The sequence below is a fragment of the Echeneis naucrates genome, chromosome 5 (assembly GCF_900963305.1).
Source record: "Echeneis naucrates chromosome 5, fEcheNa1.1, whole genome shotgun sequence".
In the NCBI taxonomy this organism is placed as follows: Eukaryota; Metazoa; Chordata; class Actinopteri; order Carangiformes; family Echeneidae; genus Echeneis; species Echeneis naucrates.
The window spans coordinates 12,453,761-12,467,946 of NC_042515.1; the positions used below are offsets into that span (position 1 = coordinate 12,453,761).

The window sequence follows — 14,186 nt, forward strand, 5'->3', positions numbered from 1 at the left end:
ACCTTTAATATCTACGATGGTATGTGCACAGGATGTGTAACGGAAGATGAGGCTGCTGTCTGAGAGTTGCTTTTTGGTGGCACCACTGGGGAGCACTACAGTTTAATTTTTACAGTTGTATGCAGAGTGGGCTTTAACAGAGATGAATTTGCTGGGAGGGATGCGACAGGTGACGTGGATAAGTCAGGCTGACCAAACGTCCTCATGTCCACTTTTTACGTCCGGGGGTTTTTATTAATTGATGATAATGTCCGGTTCTCCTTTGTGTGTGTGTGTGTGTGTGTGTGTGTGTGTGTGTGTGTGTGTGTGTGTGTGTGTGTGTGTGTGTGTGTGTGTGTGTGTGTGTGTGTGTGTGTGTGTGCCCCTCCTCCCCCGGTTGTCATTGTTTGTAGTGATAAAATGTGTTCAAACATCCTACTGACTGTATTTATGGGATGGCAAGCGGAGGCCTTCTGGCTGGCTTTAATCTGCTGGCCTAATGCTCTCCACCTGCTGTGATGGGACTCACCTGGGCTCGTTTCAAGGCACCTGCATAAAGACACAGACTGGCTAGGAAGCGTGTGTTGCATGCTTTATAGAGCCTCCTTTGTGCCGCCTGGGCTTTATTTTAATATTGTACTCCAAATATAATGCCTCCTAAAAAGGCGGCAGCTGATCTGACCGTTGCGTCCTCCAGTGACGCCCCAATGGAGGAGAAGCCGAAGGCCACAGCAGGTTGATGGGCAAACACCACACAAAAGCTGTAGTAAATATTTGTCAGTTTTCAAAGCTGGCTTGTGTTTGACGTGAATGTGTTTTTGTTTGTTCCCTCCAGATGCTAAGATGCTGCGCAAACTGTCAGCTCATCCTTCAACACCCATCATGGTGAGAGAAGCGCTTAAAGAGCTGGACTCACGCAAAGGAGTCTCATCGCAGGCCATCCAGAGCTACATCAAACAGAAATACCCCTCAGTGGATCTGGTCAGGCTGAAGCACCTGGTACGCAGAACCCTGCAAAAAGGCATCGAAACTGGCACCCTGGTGCGTCCTGCCAACTCCAGGGCCTCTACGGGCGTCACGGGCAAGTTCAGGGTGAGATATCAAGTTCTGAGGTTCACAGAAAACTGATCCACTAACTCCATTAACTGGCCCTTTTGATATCCTCTTCTAAGCTCGCACCTAAACTGAAGGAGCCAAAGCTGAAAACTGAGAACACAGATCCTAATGTGCAAAAAGCTCCCAAAGCGGTCAAGGATGGCGCCAAAAAGCCAAATCCAGGTAAGGAAAGACGTGTTAAGTTGACTATGATAAATGTAATCACGCTTGCTTTTTCTGGTTAACTCTCTCTCTTCCCACCCCCCCACCCCTCCTTCAAGCTGCCTCAAAGAAGAAAGATATCGACGAACAGGACCAGTCAAATGAGGTAAAACTTTTATTCCTTGATGAGGTTGTCATGTCTTATGTACAGGGATAGCTAATCCTCAAACACAGGCTACAATATTAAAAATCAAAGTTGCACATACTTTGGGTTATAACAGTTAAGACTTCACTGACATGTTTAGGTTTCAAAGCCATCCAAAGAGACTAAGAAAAATGAGGCAGCAGCTACCTCTCAGGCTGCGCCAGCAAAGAAGCCAAAAACTAAAAAAGCTGCAGAGAAAAAGGATGAAGAGGGAACATCTGCTTCAACCAAAGTGAAGCCAGCAAAGGCCATCAAGGAGGCAAAGGCAGGAAAGTCTTCCCAGAGCAAGGCTGCTAAAGCAGGCACTGATGCCCCTGTCTCTAAAGCAACAGGGAAACGAGGGAAGAAAGCTGAATAAATCTGTAGGTAACTCTTATACTGGTGACTAATAAAAAAATCTTAACTTTTAGCGCTTGTGATCTTATGTGAACCATTACGCTTATCTCAGGACTTACAATAATGCTGCTTCAAATGGAACTGGTGTTCAATTTGACAACTGAAGCAATGCAAGCATTTCCCCATTAGTCATAGCTCACTATTAAACTGTTGGGTTAAGTGAAGTGTTTTTTTTTTTTAAGTCACTTTCACCTACTGAAATTAGTTGCATTCAATCTTAAATCAAAACCAGAACTTGGCCTGTTTTTAAGTTTGTAGTAAACACCTTTAGTTTTTCATTTAGCAATATTGCACTGATGTGTTGCTTTGCAAATGGACCATGATTCATACAAGTTTATGCTGAAAAAAATGAGCTCCATTCATTGGAAAGGCCAAGTAGCCTGTGATTATGGGTCACAGCTTCACCAACTTCTAAAGTGGACATTGGGCTTCAAAAGACCATGTACACTGGCAGTAAACCCATATGGATATTTTTCACTGTCCTTTTAGAACTGTAGGTGTTTGAAATTGTATTCACTGACTTTCCAGTTGGCTTTGTAGCACCTACTCCAAAAGCTGCTTGGCAAACATCTGTTCCATCAAACTTACGCCTAACATAAGTTCAGTTATAGCAACCAAATGGCCAATGCGTCATGCTATCTCAGGCCACACAGGAACATCTCCAGAGAAGCATCCTCAGCACAATGGGGGGGGGGAGGAGTGCTGTTTTGTCAGCCTAAGGCTGTACTGATTTATCAGTTGGCATTTCTAATTCTTAGTGCCCCCCCACCCAGTAATGTAAGTGTGGAGTACAGTTCAGCCTCACCACTGCAGTATCCAAAATTGTTTGCTTCACCTGTCGAAGACATCTTTAGATGTAAGTACCTAAAACTGCAAACTGAGTTTGACTTTCTTTTTTTTGTTTCTTTTTTAAGCATAAAGCGTACCCCTGTCACCCCAACATTTGCAGACAAATGCATCTTGGAAATATCACATTTTAAAACAGCAAATTTATTGTTTTCAAAAAATAAAAAAAAATCAACTAAAACATATTGTCACTAACGGGAACAGTACGGAAGCACTGAGTCTTTGAGCACTTTAACCGCTCTTCAAGTATGTTAAATCAGTTCTTACATAGTTCTTCTGCAGTGGAAAAGCCACAGGACCAGATGATCCAGTCAGCCCAAAGGGCAGGGTCACAACTCCAGACTAAATCTTCTTGATATTATCCTGGCTGTAGCAGAACCAGTGTTAATGACTTCACACATCCAAAGGAAATGAGTCAAAAACCCAGCACGGTCATGAGTCTGATTCCAGAGAAATGTAGCTGATGTGCAAGCACCCCATTCTTCAGAGTGTAGTGAGCGAGAAGACAAAGAGTTGGTCACACAGAACAAAGTAGGAAGGGGAGACTGGGGGGGGAAAAAAAAGACTGTAGAGAACATGGATAACTAAATTGGCAGAAAGCAGTCAGCCCATTACAGTTGAAAGAAAATGAATCATGTTCAAAAATACCACTTGGATCAGCTCAAAAGTAAAACTCTGAATTACTATTTCTTCTGTGGGGAAACTATAAAGTTTTCCACGTGTAAACAAATTCACTCATAAGAGAAATCAAGTGTGCAGTTCTCTTAGCCCCATTCACCCCTCCAGCGCATACTTGTGCCACAACTCCAGAGCTTGTAAATTGACACCAAATATCCAACCATTTCTTATCTTATTCTCTGATATTCTTCTCAAAAACACTTCCAAAAAAGTGATAAAGTGACAAATGTCTGATGCGATCCTCCAAAATGTTGAGACTTTGCAGGGGAAAAAAAAGAAAAAGGACTTTTGAGATACAACTTCCTCTACGGGTCATCTTTAACACATCAGCCCCAAACCCTCGGTCCCTTCATTTAAATAAGCCTCTCCAAGCTGGTCATCTTGGTTGCAAAAGAAAGCGATGCAGATACTCTGAAATGGCATCCCAATGCCTCCAGAGGAAGGCAAGGAGGATTACGAGGAGCAGTGTAGAAAGTGTGCGACTGCGTGTTTTCATTAATGGGACTACACAGTTCGCCACTGTGGACACAAACACCAAGAGGACTGCCATAACAGCTAACAGTATATTTATTAGTTTTCCAAGAAGTGTCCGTGCTGTAGCATTCTCCAAACCCTCCAGCTGCACCACTTGCTGTTGTTGCTGCTGCAGCTCCATCTTGGAGATGCGTGTCTGACATGCTTCCAGTGCCTCCTGTAGATCAGAGACAAAACTGTCAGTGGAATAGTTCTGATAAAGCAGAAATATGTTTGTTCCAGTGAGGTTTACCTGAATGTCCCTTGCTCTTTCATAAGACTGATAAGCAATCTTCTCCTCCATGCTGGCTAGTTCCTGTTTCAAGTTCAGAATTTCATTCTGGTGGAGCTCCGTCAGGTCATTGAGTTGTTCCTCTAAACGTTCGCACCTAGAGAATAGCAAAAACAACAGTGCATTACAAACAGAAGATCTTCTTTGAAACATACAGATTTACTATTCTTAAAAGAATTGATATGCTACCTGTATCGTTCCTCTTGAATGGCCTCCATGATTATTGTGTAGTCCCGCTGATAGTGGGCTTTTAAGTTTTCAAAGGACTCCTCCAGTCGTCCTTGGTTTTCCCGAAGCTCTTGGATTTCATGAAGTACAGCATCAAAGCCTGAGGCCTGGACATGATCAAGGGTATTTCCTTTGGAGCTGGGGGGTCCTCCAGGAGCTCCAGTGGTGCTATTGGCTCCTGCAGAACCAGACGTAGCGCTAGAACAGTCATCATCACTACCATACTTCGGGCTGGACTGCAACTGTCCTGTCCCAAGGGTCCTCGTTGCCCCAGAGCCAACACCCTCATCTCCCTGGGTTTCATCCAAAGGGTCTTTCAGGGCAGCAATATTATCAGCACTTCCAAACTTGTTACGAATGAGGGATGCAATTTCTCTTGGCTTGGACACCACAGCTCCAGCTGCAGAATGAGTGGCCTGAGAGAAGCTGGATAGGCCACCTGTCACCTGTAATCAGCAAGATCGGGTCAATGCTCTTTATATCAACAGGCTTAAAATGTCCCAGGACAATATTTTCAGCAAGGTGGAAGAGGGATTATTTAACATGCAATCTTTGGCCAGTAAAATGACATGGAATATTTTCAATGATAAAGAGTGGACTTGGTCAGCACAGAACATTGAAGACATCACAATAAAGCACACACCTTGGCTCCAACATCCTTCAGCCCCTGGTGCATGTCTCGAAAAACATCCTTCGGCTGGCGAGGAATGCCATTGTGCTCCACCTCACGAAGCTTTCGGTGATAGTGCTCCAGCTTCCTCTGCAGTTGCTGGATAGTCTGAGCTGACTTTTGGTTTTTCTTCTCAAACACCTGTTTGATGCGTGCACTCTGCTGTTTGTCTGCATTGTTGGCGAGTTTCAGGTATTCAGCCACATTGTCATCACGAGCTGTTTGCTCGATCTTGATTTGTTCAGTGAGCTTGAGGATCTTTTGTTGTAGTTGTGCGATGGCCTGCTTAGTTCTCTGGGGGTCTGGAGTACTGTCAACTACATCGTACCCATCTGCACTGTACGGGAGGGCATTGGGTGACACAGCAGGGCCCGATCCGTCATAACGATCCAGCTGTTGGAATAAACAGAAGATCATACATTCAGCAGTAATACTTTGATTTTTTTGTTAGCAATTTTTTCTCATGAAATGTTCCAGCATTCCAGCACTTGCACTGAAACAGTTAATCGGTTTGAATAACATGCTCTCTTGGTACAGAACAGTTTTCTTCTGTTCACGTTCAAGTTGATTTTATGAGAGTTAGCATTCGAAAAATGTAATATGTTTGTCAGTCGACATTCAACACAGCAGCTGGTGCCGATAAAGCAAAAGTAACCCTTGGTCATACTTCAATGTTCAAGTTTCAGGGGATATAAAGATGAAGTGATTAACTGTGGCAGGCCTAGTTAATTACAGCTTCAGATGGATTTATGACACTTGTTAATCTGGAGTTTGCACTGAGGCATAAAGACAGGTGGCAGGACATCAGACAAATGATCAATCTTGAATGAAAGGGTCCAATAAGAGCCACCAGTCACTATTGAAAACATTCAAGTTCTTAGCCTTTGGCCTGGAACCACAGTATGTTTGTGACACCTAAATAACTTTTAACTATAAAGCAAGTAAAAAATTTGTGCTGTCTCGGATTACACAAAAGAAGTTTTGTTTAAAATTTCACTTGGTAAGATCCTCCCTAACCTATAGTTGTGATATGCAGTATGGTATATGACAACCAAACAAAGAATGCTGATGACTCAGGCACTAGTGAACAAGGAGCTTGAACAAGTACTCTGGGTTTAGTTTTCCTAAATTTTATTTGTAATTATTTACAACAGCAATAAAAGGGGAATGAATTCATGAAACAAGTATGTTTAGCCCTGCAAGCCTTCTCTGACCTGAAGTGTACTCAGACAGCACAAGCTAAATTTAGAAAGGCTTAAAGCACATAGTGACCAACCACTCAAAGGCAGTCTCTGACCTGCCACCGCTGACAGCTCATCCACCCATTCACTGCTTCATCCAGGCACATTTAAACGACAAATCCCTTCACATTTCAAGTAAACTGGGGAAGCACATTTCCCCAGTTCACTTACTTTAGACATTGGTACATGAGACTGTTCTTTCATTAAGATTCAAACATATATAATGAATTTTAATTTCTCATGAATGCACGATACCTCATTCTGTGATAATATGAATCAAAATGTTTTATGTCCCTAAGGCCAAACTTTAATAAATAAAATTAGAATAAATAATTTTTCTTAGGCCAGAGGGTTAGTTGGCCTGTGTGGTTACATGCTTTCAAAAATTTTCAAAAAAAGAATGGTGATTATTCTAAATAATACAAACATGTACTGTGTGCAAAAAGGAATGACTTCCCAAAATATATAAATATATAAGTAAATATTTAGTTTCATATGGTCCTAGTTTTATTCTTTTCTGGAGATTAGGCTTGCCTGTGTACTTGGTAAAATGCTGCCATAGTGACAGTTAACTGCAGCTCAGCTTCTTTGTTGTAGAGATGGCACATTTGCATATCAGACTGGTGACATTGCATTAATTATTGCCATCACCAAGGTTGGTAGATGATAATGGGTGTTTAAAACAACTAACCGCAATTATCTGCAGATAAATCAGGAAGGAAAATAATAGTTGTCCGTAGTTATAGCCCCATTCATAACTCCTCTTGCTGTGGATTACTAGCATCACCTTTCTTTTAACGTATATACTATTGCATGACCAGTTTATGTCCCATGGCATTTGACAGGGCTCTGACACTCACCTTGTCAGGCTCCTCAGTGGAGTGATAACCAGAGGTCAGCAGCATGTCAGCCAAAGCTGGACTGCTGGGTGTGTCTGTGGTCGAGGACGAGCGTGGCCGTCCAGACTGTAGCAGGGCTTCATGGGTGCTGCGCCTGTGGATCTGTGGACTACCTTTCTGGGGGGGGTCCCCAGTTCCCCCCGCCTTACTGCGGCGGCTCTGAAGACTAGTGCCTCGCTTCATTGGTGGACCACCTCGGATCTGCAGCAGAACACGGCTCAGAGCTGCAGGGGGGGCGGAAGCAGCAGGGTTGTCAGAATCCAAAGGGAGGGCCAAGGAGGCTGTAGCGTCCCCTACATCTGACCCTACATCAGTAGGTTCAGAAGGAGAGGTGCCTGTGCAGGGCAATGTAGAGTCATGTGGGGAAACGGAGGAGCGTCGGCGCTGTGGCTGGAAGAGCTGCTTTAGGCCATGGCCCAACGCTCCCATGTTCTCCAGGGCATTATGGGTTATTTTGGACAAGCCGTGCTCTGACTCTGACGCCCTCCTACCGACCTCATGCTCTGCTCGGCCTCCTGTGTCTTGCTCCTCTGGACTGTGCTCACTACTACCCTGATCCATCAGAGACCTCCAGTTTCACAGTGAGGTTCTACTTGGGCGTGCGGGGACTAGTTACGTCCCGTTGACACCACCCACCTCTGAGAAGCTGGTTGAAAGCCGGGTAGCAGAGGGGATGGCGCTCAGGTGGGCCTTGTGAGTGGGCATGCATCAGTGGCTTGGCTGAATTTCATGCTTGTCTACCACAAAAGGAAAATAAAATGGATTATAACATGCAGCAGTGGATGGTGAACATAATAAGCAGCAGCAGAATGTAAACAAACACAAAGAAACAAAAACTGGGTTGACACCGACATTTATTTATTTTTAATATATTTGTCAATTCTAGATCATTGTTTTCTGGCTAGTTTATGACTGAAAAACTTTGACCCTTCACAACTGAAATTATCATTTAACATGTATGACAGTGCCAACCCAGTAATGCAAAAAACATAAATCTACATAATAATGCTTCTGAGAACACATTCTGAAATGTTTCATTTTGTTATATTGCACATGTAGTAGGCTGAAACGTTTTCCATTGTTATTCTGGACATTAGAGCCCAACAAAGTTTCTCATGACAGTTGAACATTTCAGAAAGTGTTCATTCTGGAAAGTAACAAAATCAACATAACTGAGAGTGCCTGGATGATGCTAACAAAAACACTAAAGAGTGTGAATGTAGATGAAATTCTAACTTGTCTAATTTTTATCTGACAAAGGTGTTCAATGATCAGAGCAGTTTACCCTTTGCATTTCATCTTACAAGGATAAACTGAGTAAAGGAACAATTTGCAATTTCAGCTCAGGTGACAGCTTACGTAAAACCTGTTTGGTAAACCAATAATGTAATGAGACAATGAGAAAGAAAGCAAGAGCAGAAGTGTGACAGAGAGCTTACCATCAGCCCGGCCTCTCCTCTGCTGACTCACAACTCAGGATTGGCTAAATGAAGCAGGAACAAAACCAACATTTTACAAAATATGCTCCATACAAAATGAGAAGGGTACAGAAATAGAAAGGCTTTGGTTGACAGTAATTTAAAATACAGCACCTACTGCACACTTAACATTTATTAAATGCTTTAACTATATAAACATGACATCAGCCCTCGATACTGCTCAGGTAATGATGCTAGTTGGCATAGAACAAACTGAAAAAAATATGGCATTGAAAACTGTAAAACTGCTTTTAAAAGCTGTCAAGATCCTCCTTTACTTTTTAATTGATGATGATCATGAGCATTTCTCACAAAAAGTGATGAATTTTAGAAGGTATCCAAGGTTTTTTAGCACCATCTAATTTACAGTTAAATTGGTTTTTAATATTAATATCAATTTTTTTTCTCCAAAATGTCCAATTAAGGGGTAAACTAATAGTTCATGTTTGGAAATTCAGCATTTCAAGGATAGTCACTTCGAATGCCACTAACTTAAATCTCTGCATGCTTCATTTGCACCGTATCAAAATGAAAACAGTGGCCGTCCTTGGTTTCAGCAGCTAAATGTTAACTGTGCCATTTGTTTGCAATCAATTGTTCTACATTACATATCATGAAGCATGAAAAACAAACTTATCAACTGTACAAACCTTTGCACTTTTCACAAAGACAGGAATAAAACATCTTTTTTCTGCAGCACGTTTCTTAATCATGCATTAAATCTTTAAGCAGCCCTTTAACAATCAATATGCTCTATATTTCTGCAAAACCTCAATAATTCATATGGTCAATATAACAAACATGACAACTTGGTACACTTTTGCAGACCAACATAAAATTATTTCATGAGTCAGCAGGGCTGCTGAGTATCATTTAACAAGCTGCGTATAGCACAATCTCCCATCTAAAACAGAATGAAATGCTCTATTAGTGATGCATAGTATCTCAGTGATGGTCTTACTCCAAGAATAAAACACACCACTATAGCAAGATTAAAATACATATTTAAACATTAATTTAATGTGCCATTAAGGCAACATACTGAAATTCTAATACAAAATGCAATAGCACCAGTAAGATTAATCAATGGGAGGCTTTCTTTCAGAAAAGGACAGTTCTGTCCACCCAAGAAGACACCGGCACAAACAGTCCACGCAGGTGTAGAACTAGCTTTCCTTTACAATGAAAATAAAATTGTGCTTGACTCCTGCAGGCTGAGGGCAAAGTGTTCTCTCTGAAGTGGGTCAGCCAACATTCGCCTATCACTCTCCCGCAGCACACCAAGGTCACGCCATCTATAGAGTGTTGTGCATGTCATGGACCATTTCAGCTCTTAGGACTCTAACCCTGGCACAGTGGAGGCTTATTATTCCAATATTCCTTTATCAGTCATGAGTAGAACTCACAAAGAGGAAATCACATTTGAAAATACATGGGAAAATTGACTGTAGTTGAGTGTAATTCTGTAGTGTGGTGCAGTGAAAACAACAGCATTTTTCAGCTTCTGTATGTTCCAAGTCGAATAACATTAACTGTCAGTGTGGTGAAGGGATAGCTCATGAAGAATTTAATGCTGGCTAAACATACCTTCAGATGTGGTCATCAGCAGTTATTACAGGCCAAGACTCAATAATCCAAGTGAAATTCCACCGCCACTCCCTTAAGGTAATTCTTCCAAATCAAATCTAGTGATAGGTGTCAAACTTTAGTCAGCTGTTTCCAAGGAAATTTAGAAAAATCACATGCTGAAAAGAAAAACAGAAACAGACAAGACAGCATGAGGAATTTTCTAATGCACGGACAGAATATTACAAGTTCCCCTCTTCGCAGCCTTGTGGTCAACAGGCGGCAACAGACCGAATAGCCCTTAAACATATTGCAGCATTTTACAAACAAAAACTCTTTATACTATCATTAGACATTAAACGGAGCCCAAAAGTGAGTTAAAAAGAGAATAAAATGTTGCAGTTACTTACATTTATCAAGTGCATGTATATGATGAAAACAAATACTAAACATGTTGTTAAGGAAAACTAAACTTTCTGGAGTAATACTCAATTATAACATTACCTTTAACAACAACCTTTATAGAGTCATAATTAAAATTACAAAATGAAAACTTATTTTCATTTTACTCAGCACAGTCTCCCCAGCTTTTCTGACTTAATCTAATGTGTAATGTTTATTATTGGTGCCCAGTAATGCAGGACATGGCCCATTTGCCTGACTTGTAGAACCACAACTGAGATAAAGTAATGACGTGTGACATTACAACATTAAATGGTAAACCAATAATAATAATAAAAAAAAAACTCTCTCCCTGTTTGTTACCGCTGCAGGTGCTTTACGACATGACAGATAAAATAAATAATAGATAGCAGATTGTTGCTTCAAACTGCGGATTTCTTGACACTTGATGTCATCATACATCTAAGGTTGGTTCATTTCTGAGGAGGTAACAGGTGCACTCGGAGCCATTACATGTATGTTACTGTCCTACTGATCAAATATTAAGGGGCAGGCTGTGTAATGGAGTGAATCACATACACAAACACTATGTTGTATAAAAGAGGAAAGTTACTGTGTTACTGTAAAGAGTCTGAGCCCAAAGGTTTAACGTTAGCAACAATTAAGAAGAGGATGACATTAGCATCATCTCGCTGGCCCCCCGGTCACAGGCCCCGATCTTACAATCACACAACACTCAAACATATTCGGTGGAAACCTAAATATAATGTATCACTTTACTGTGAGATTTAGCAAATCGCCGGCTTGGATGAAATTTCGAAACATCGTTGTCCCCGCTTTCATGGCTGGTCTGCTCCTCTAGCAGCTAGCAGTGCGAGCTAACGTGCAGCATCGGAGGGCGTTCATTTCCCTTTGCGGTGCACACCGGTTGTTTCTGTGCGGGGCTTCGTGTCGGCTAACATGCAAACGCCACAAGGCTTGAGGACTGACACTGTACTGTACTTTAGCACGAAACACCTGACACCTAACAGCTGCATTTATCTCAGCAGACTGCAATTACCAGGGTGCAGCTTGTTTACCCGCCCCCCCCGGTTATTATGGCCTCACCTGAACACCTAAAATATCCCACTAGTAAGATCATGTCTACACGATGTTCACATTCATGGGAAAATACCTTCCTCTACACACCCGGAGCATAACCTTTCAGTTGCCCAAATGCTTTTGTCATCTTTTTTGCTGCTGTAAGGAAATAGATTTTGAAAGGTCAATAACCTGAGACAGAGACCCGTATCTGATGGCCTCTTATTATTTACTGTAGCTGTTACACTATCTGCTGTGCGCATTTGCTTTAACAAACAACAAGTTTACTACCAAACCTGAATATAAAATGAATTAGTCTATGACAGACCTTCCAGTATAATCCTTAAGACTCATGACTAATAATTTGGCTGCATTCCTCCTTTGTTAATCATTAGTGGCTTGTACCAACTATCAAAACCAAATGTCACAGTCATAAATATTGTCTTCGCTCTACGATCCAATTGGATCAGTGAAAACCCAACAAATGTATATCCTGCAACTAACTGTGTCCAGCCGGCTTTCAGCAGCCCTCACTGAGTGAAAGGCTTAAACAGGGGAGTTCAGATTGGAGGTGTTGGCTGACCATCTGTCACACACTCCGAGCAGGCTTTTTTTAATCACACCTTGGGAGTCTTGTATTTCAGGGTGGTGTGTATCGCTTCAGCTCGTCCCAGTACAGGTTTGCGTTAGCTGAGAGCCTCCTGTTTGAGTCCAGTTTTTTAAGGACAAAGTCAAAACTGCTCCCTGATCTGAAAGTGTCGCTATTTAATTAAGCTGGTGGAGTCCTGATCGCTGCGGAAATATCACCCCGACACATCAGGCCTGGGTTTTGGCCCCAAAGTTGAATCTTTGCGGACTTGAAGTAAAAAAAAAAAGTGCAGGTATTGAATGGCCACGTCGAGCGCTCATATTCACATACACCTCAACATCGCCCACCCCGACTATCCAGGTTATCAAAGCGAGCGCTCCCTCGTAGCCCCGTCCGGCCAGCCTGTCAGTTAGCAGGCTAGGTTACAGACGCCCCGCTCCGGCTCCGGCTCCGGGCTCGGTTTGCTGCAGCCGCCCGGGGCGGCGGCCAAATGAAAAATAACGCCAACGAACGGCCAACCTGGAGCCGGGCCGGTTAAAGCTTATGGAAACGCATTTCATTCATAGAGCTGTAGGGAAAACGAGTGTTTAGCTGGCTCGGACTTACATGGGCGCTGAGAGGATTGTGTTGATGACCGTTCATTTCTCCCGACGGTGGAACACTCCCACAGTGACGTCAGACAACGCCCTGACGTCAGAACAGCTGAGCGGCGGCGGCCTTACGTCACATAGAAAGCGTGCGGAAAATCGCCATTACCGTATACACTGGAGTCATCAGTAAAATAACTTTTTAGTAATCCATTCATCCATTTGTGATTATTATTTTAGTTAAATTATCTCTCATTCAAGTAAAACAAGACCCCTGAAATGCAAATGCCAATTTGTTTAATCCTTTTTATAATGAAGAGGATGTCCTATTTTTTTTTTTTTTTTTACTGTTGGTCGGGCCGAAATTAAGACATTCCCCATTGTTTCTTGGAAAAAAATGAGCATGTTTCACCATATTTTCTCAATTAATCACAAATCATTTTATACTAAAGTAGAAATAGAAACTCAAACAGCGACTATCTAGCTGACTTTGAATTTAACCACCACCACAAGAAAATGTAGGTATGGTTTGAAAAGGGGGTAGATGTTAATGGTGATCAAAAGGGATCAGGGATTTTTGGCTTTAGAATCACTATATGAAGCATGGGAAGCCAGCTGAGGAGTAAAATATACTTCTGTCAGCGTGGGACTAATAAAATGACCTTTGAGTAGCAGTCTTAAAGTCAGTAGCTGCGCTGGTTGTTGCTGTGAGTACAGGAGTTGATGATACATTGTTTAGTCTTTAGTCTTCCCCTCTGGAGCACATGAGTTCAGGGGATGGCACTAGAATGTGGAGTTGACTTTTGAAAACTGGTTGCAGGAGATCAAGAATCTTGATGGAAATCTAGTTTTTGTTGAACTTGCTGTCGAGAACAAGACACACATGTTAGAAGTTTTACAACCTCCTCTTAACCTCCAAAGTCCAGAAGAAGAATTAAATGCTGTGATGGTGCCTTGTACAGATGAATGTGTTTCGGTGTTACCTCCATCAAACTGTGCCGCAGGACAACAAATTTAATTTTTCCCCGCTATTGTATTGCACTACGTCCATTATTTTCCTCTCTAAACAGATATATAGGAATATGCTTTTTAAAATGAGATTTGACTGATGGGGTTGCCGTAGAGGGAGGTTTTTCCGGAGTGTTTCCTTTGTCCTGCCAATATGCACACAATGACCCACATCTGTATTTATAGCAAACTCTCTTTATTTACAAAAAATGGAGACATCAAATTATGTAAAGTTCTGTGAAGGTAAATAGTGTGGCTTCAAACATTACCAA

At 42.0% G+C, this 14,186-nt stretch overlaps 2 protein-coding genes across 2 annotated transcripts; one reads left to right on the forward strand and one right to left on the reverse strand.

The window, feature by feature from the left end:
* The first annotated feature begins 629 nt into the window (after positions 1-629).
* Positions 630-1,799, forward strand: h1m (linker histone H1M). Its single transcript, XM_029501627.1, has 5 exons — positions 630-714; positions 815-1,071; positions 1,152-1,257; positions 1,356-1,402; positions 1,542-1,799. Exons 1-5 carry the CDS (start codon positions 630-632, stop codon positions 1,797-1,799), a joined length of 753 nt encoding a protein of 250 aa, XP_029357487.1.
* tmcc1b (transmembrane and coiled-coil domain family 1b) lies at positions 1,439-12,978 on the reverse strand. Its single transcript, XM_029501600.1, has 8 exons — positions 12,926-12,978; positions 10,270-10,427; positions 8,644-8,687; positions 7,166-7,941; positions 5,038-5,457; positions 4,356-4,840; positions 4,128-4,263; positions 1,439-4,052 (listed from the first exon to the last, which is right to left on the reverse strand). Exons 4-8 carry the CDS (start codon positions 7,763-7,765, stop codon positions 3,738-3,740), a joined length of 1,956 nt encoding a protein of 651 aa, XP_029357460.1. The 5' UTR covers positions 7,766-7,941; positions 8,644-8,687; positions 10,270-10,427; positions 12,926-12,978; the 3' UTR covers positions 1,439-3,737.
* Positions 12,979-14,186: the final 1,208 nt, after the last annotated feature.

Bases quoted from the DNA above. Each gene is read 5' to 3' on its own strand.
- h1m (XM_029501627.1), top strand. From the start codon at position 630: ATGCCTCCTAAAAAGGCGGCAGCTGATCTGACCGTTGCGTCCTCCAGT. The intron at 1,072-1,151 runs GTGAGATATCAA...TCCTCTTCTAAG, and splicing joins GCGTCACGGGCAAGTTCAGG to CTCGCACCTAAACTGAAGGA. The intron at 1,258-1,355 runs GTAAGGAAAGAC...CCCTCCTTCAAG, and splicing joins CGCCAAAAAGCCAAATCCAG to CTGCCTCAAAGAAGAAAGAT.
- tmcc1b (XM_029501600.1), bottom strand. From the start codon at position 7,765: ATGGATCAGGGTAGTAGTGAGCACAGTCCAGAGGAGCAAGACACAGGA. The intron at 4,264-4,355 runs GTAGCATATCAA...GCTATTCTCTAG, and splicing joins ATTCAAGAGGAACGATACAG to GTGCGAACGTTTAGAGGAAC. The intron at 4,053-4,127 runs GTAAACCTCACT...TCTGATCTACAG, and splicing joins AAAGAGCAAGGGACATTCAG to GAGGCACTGGAAGCATGTCA.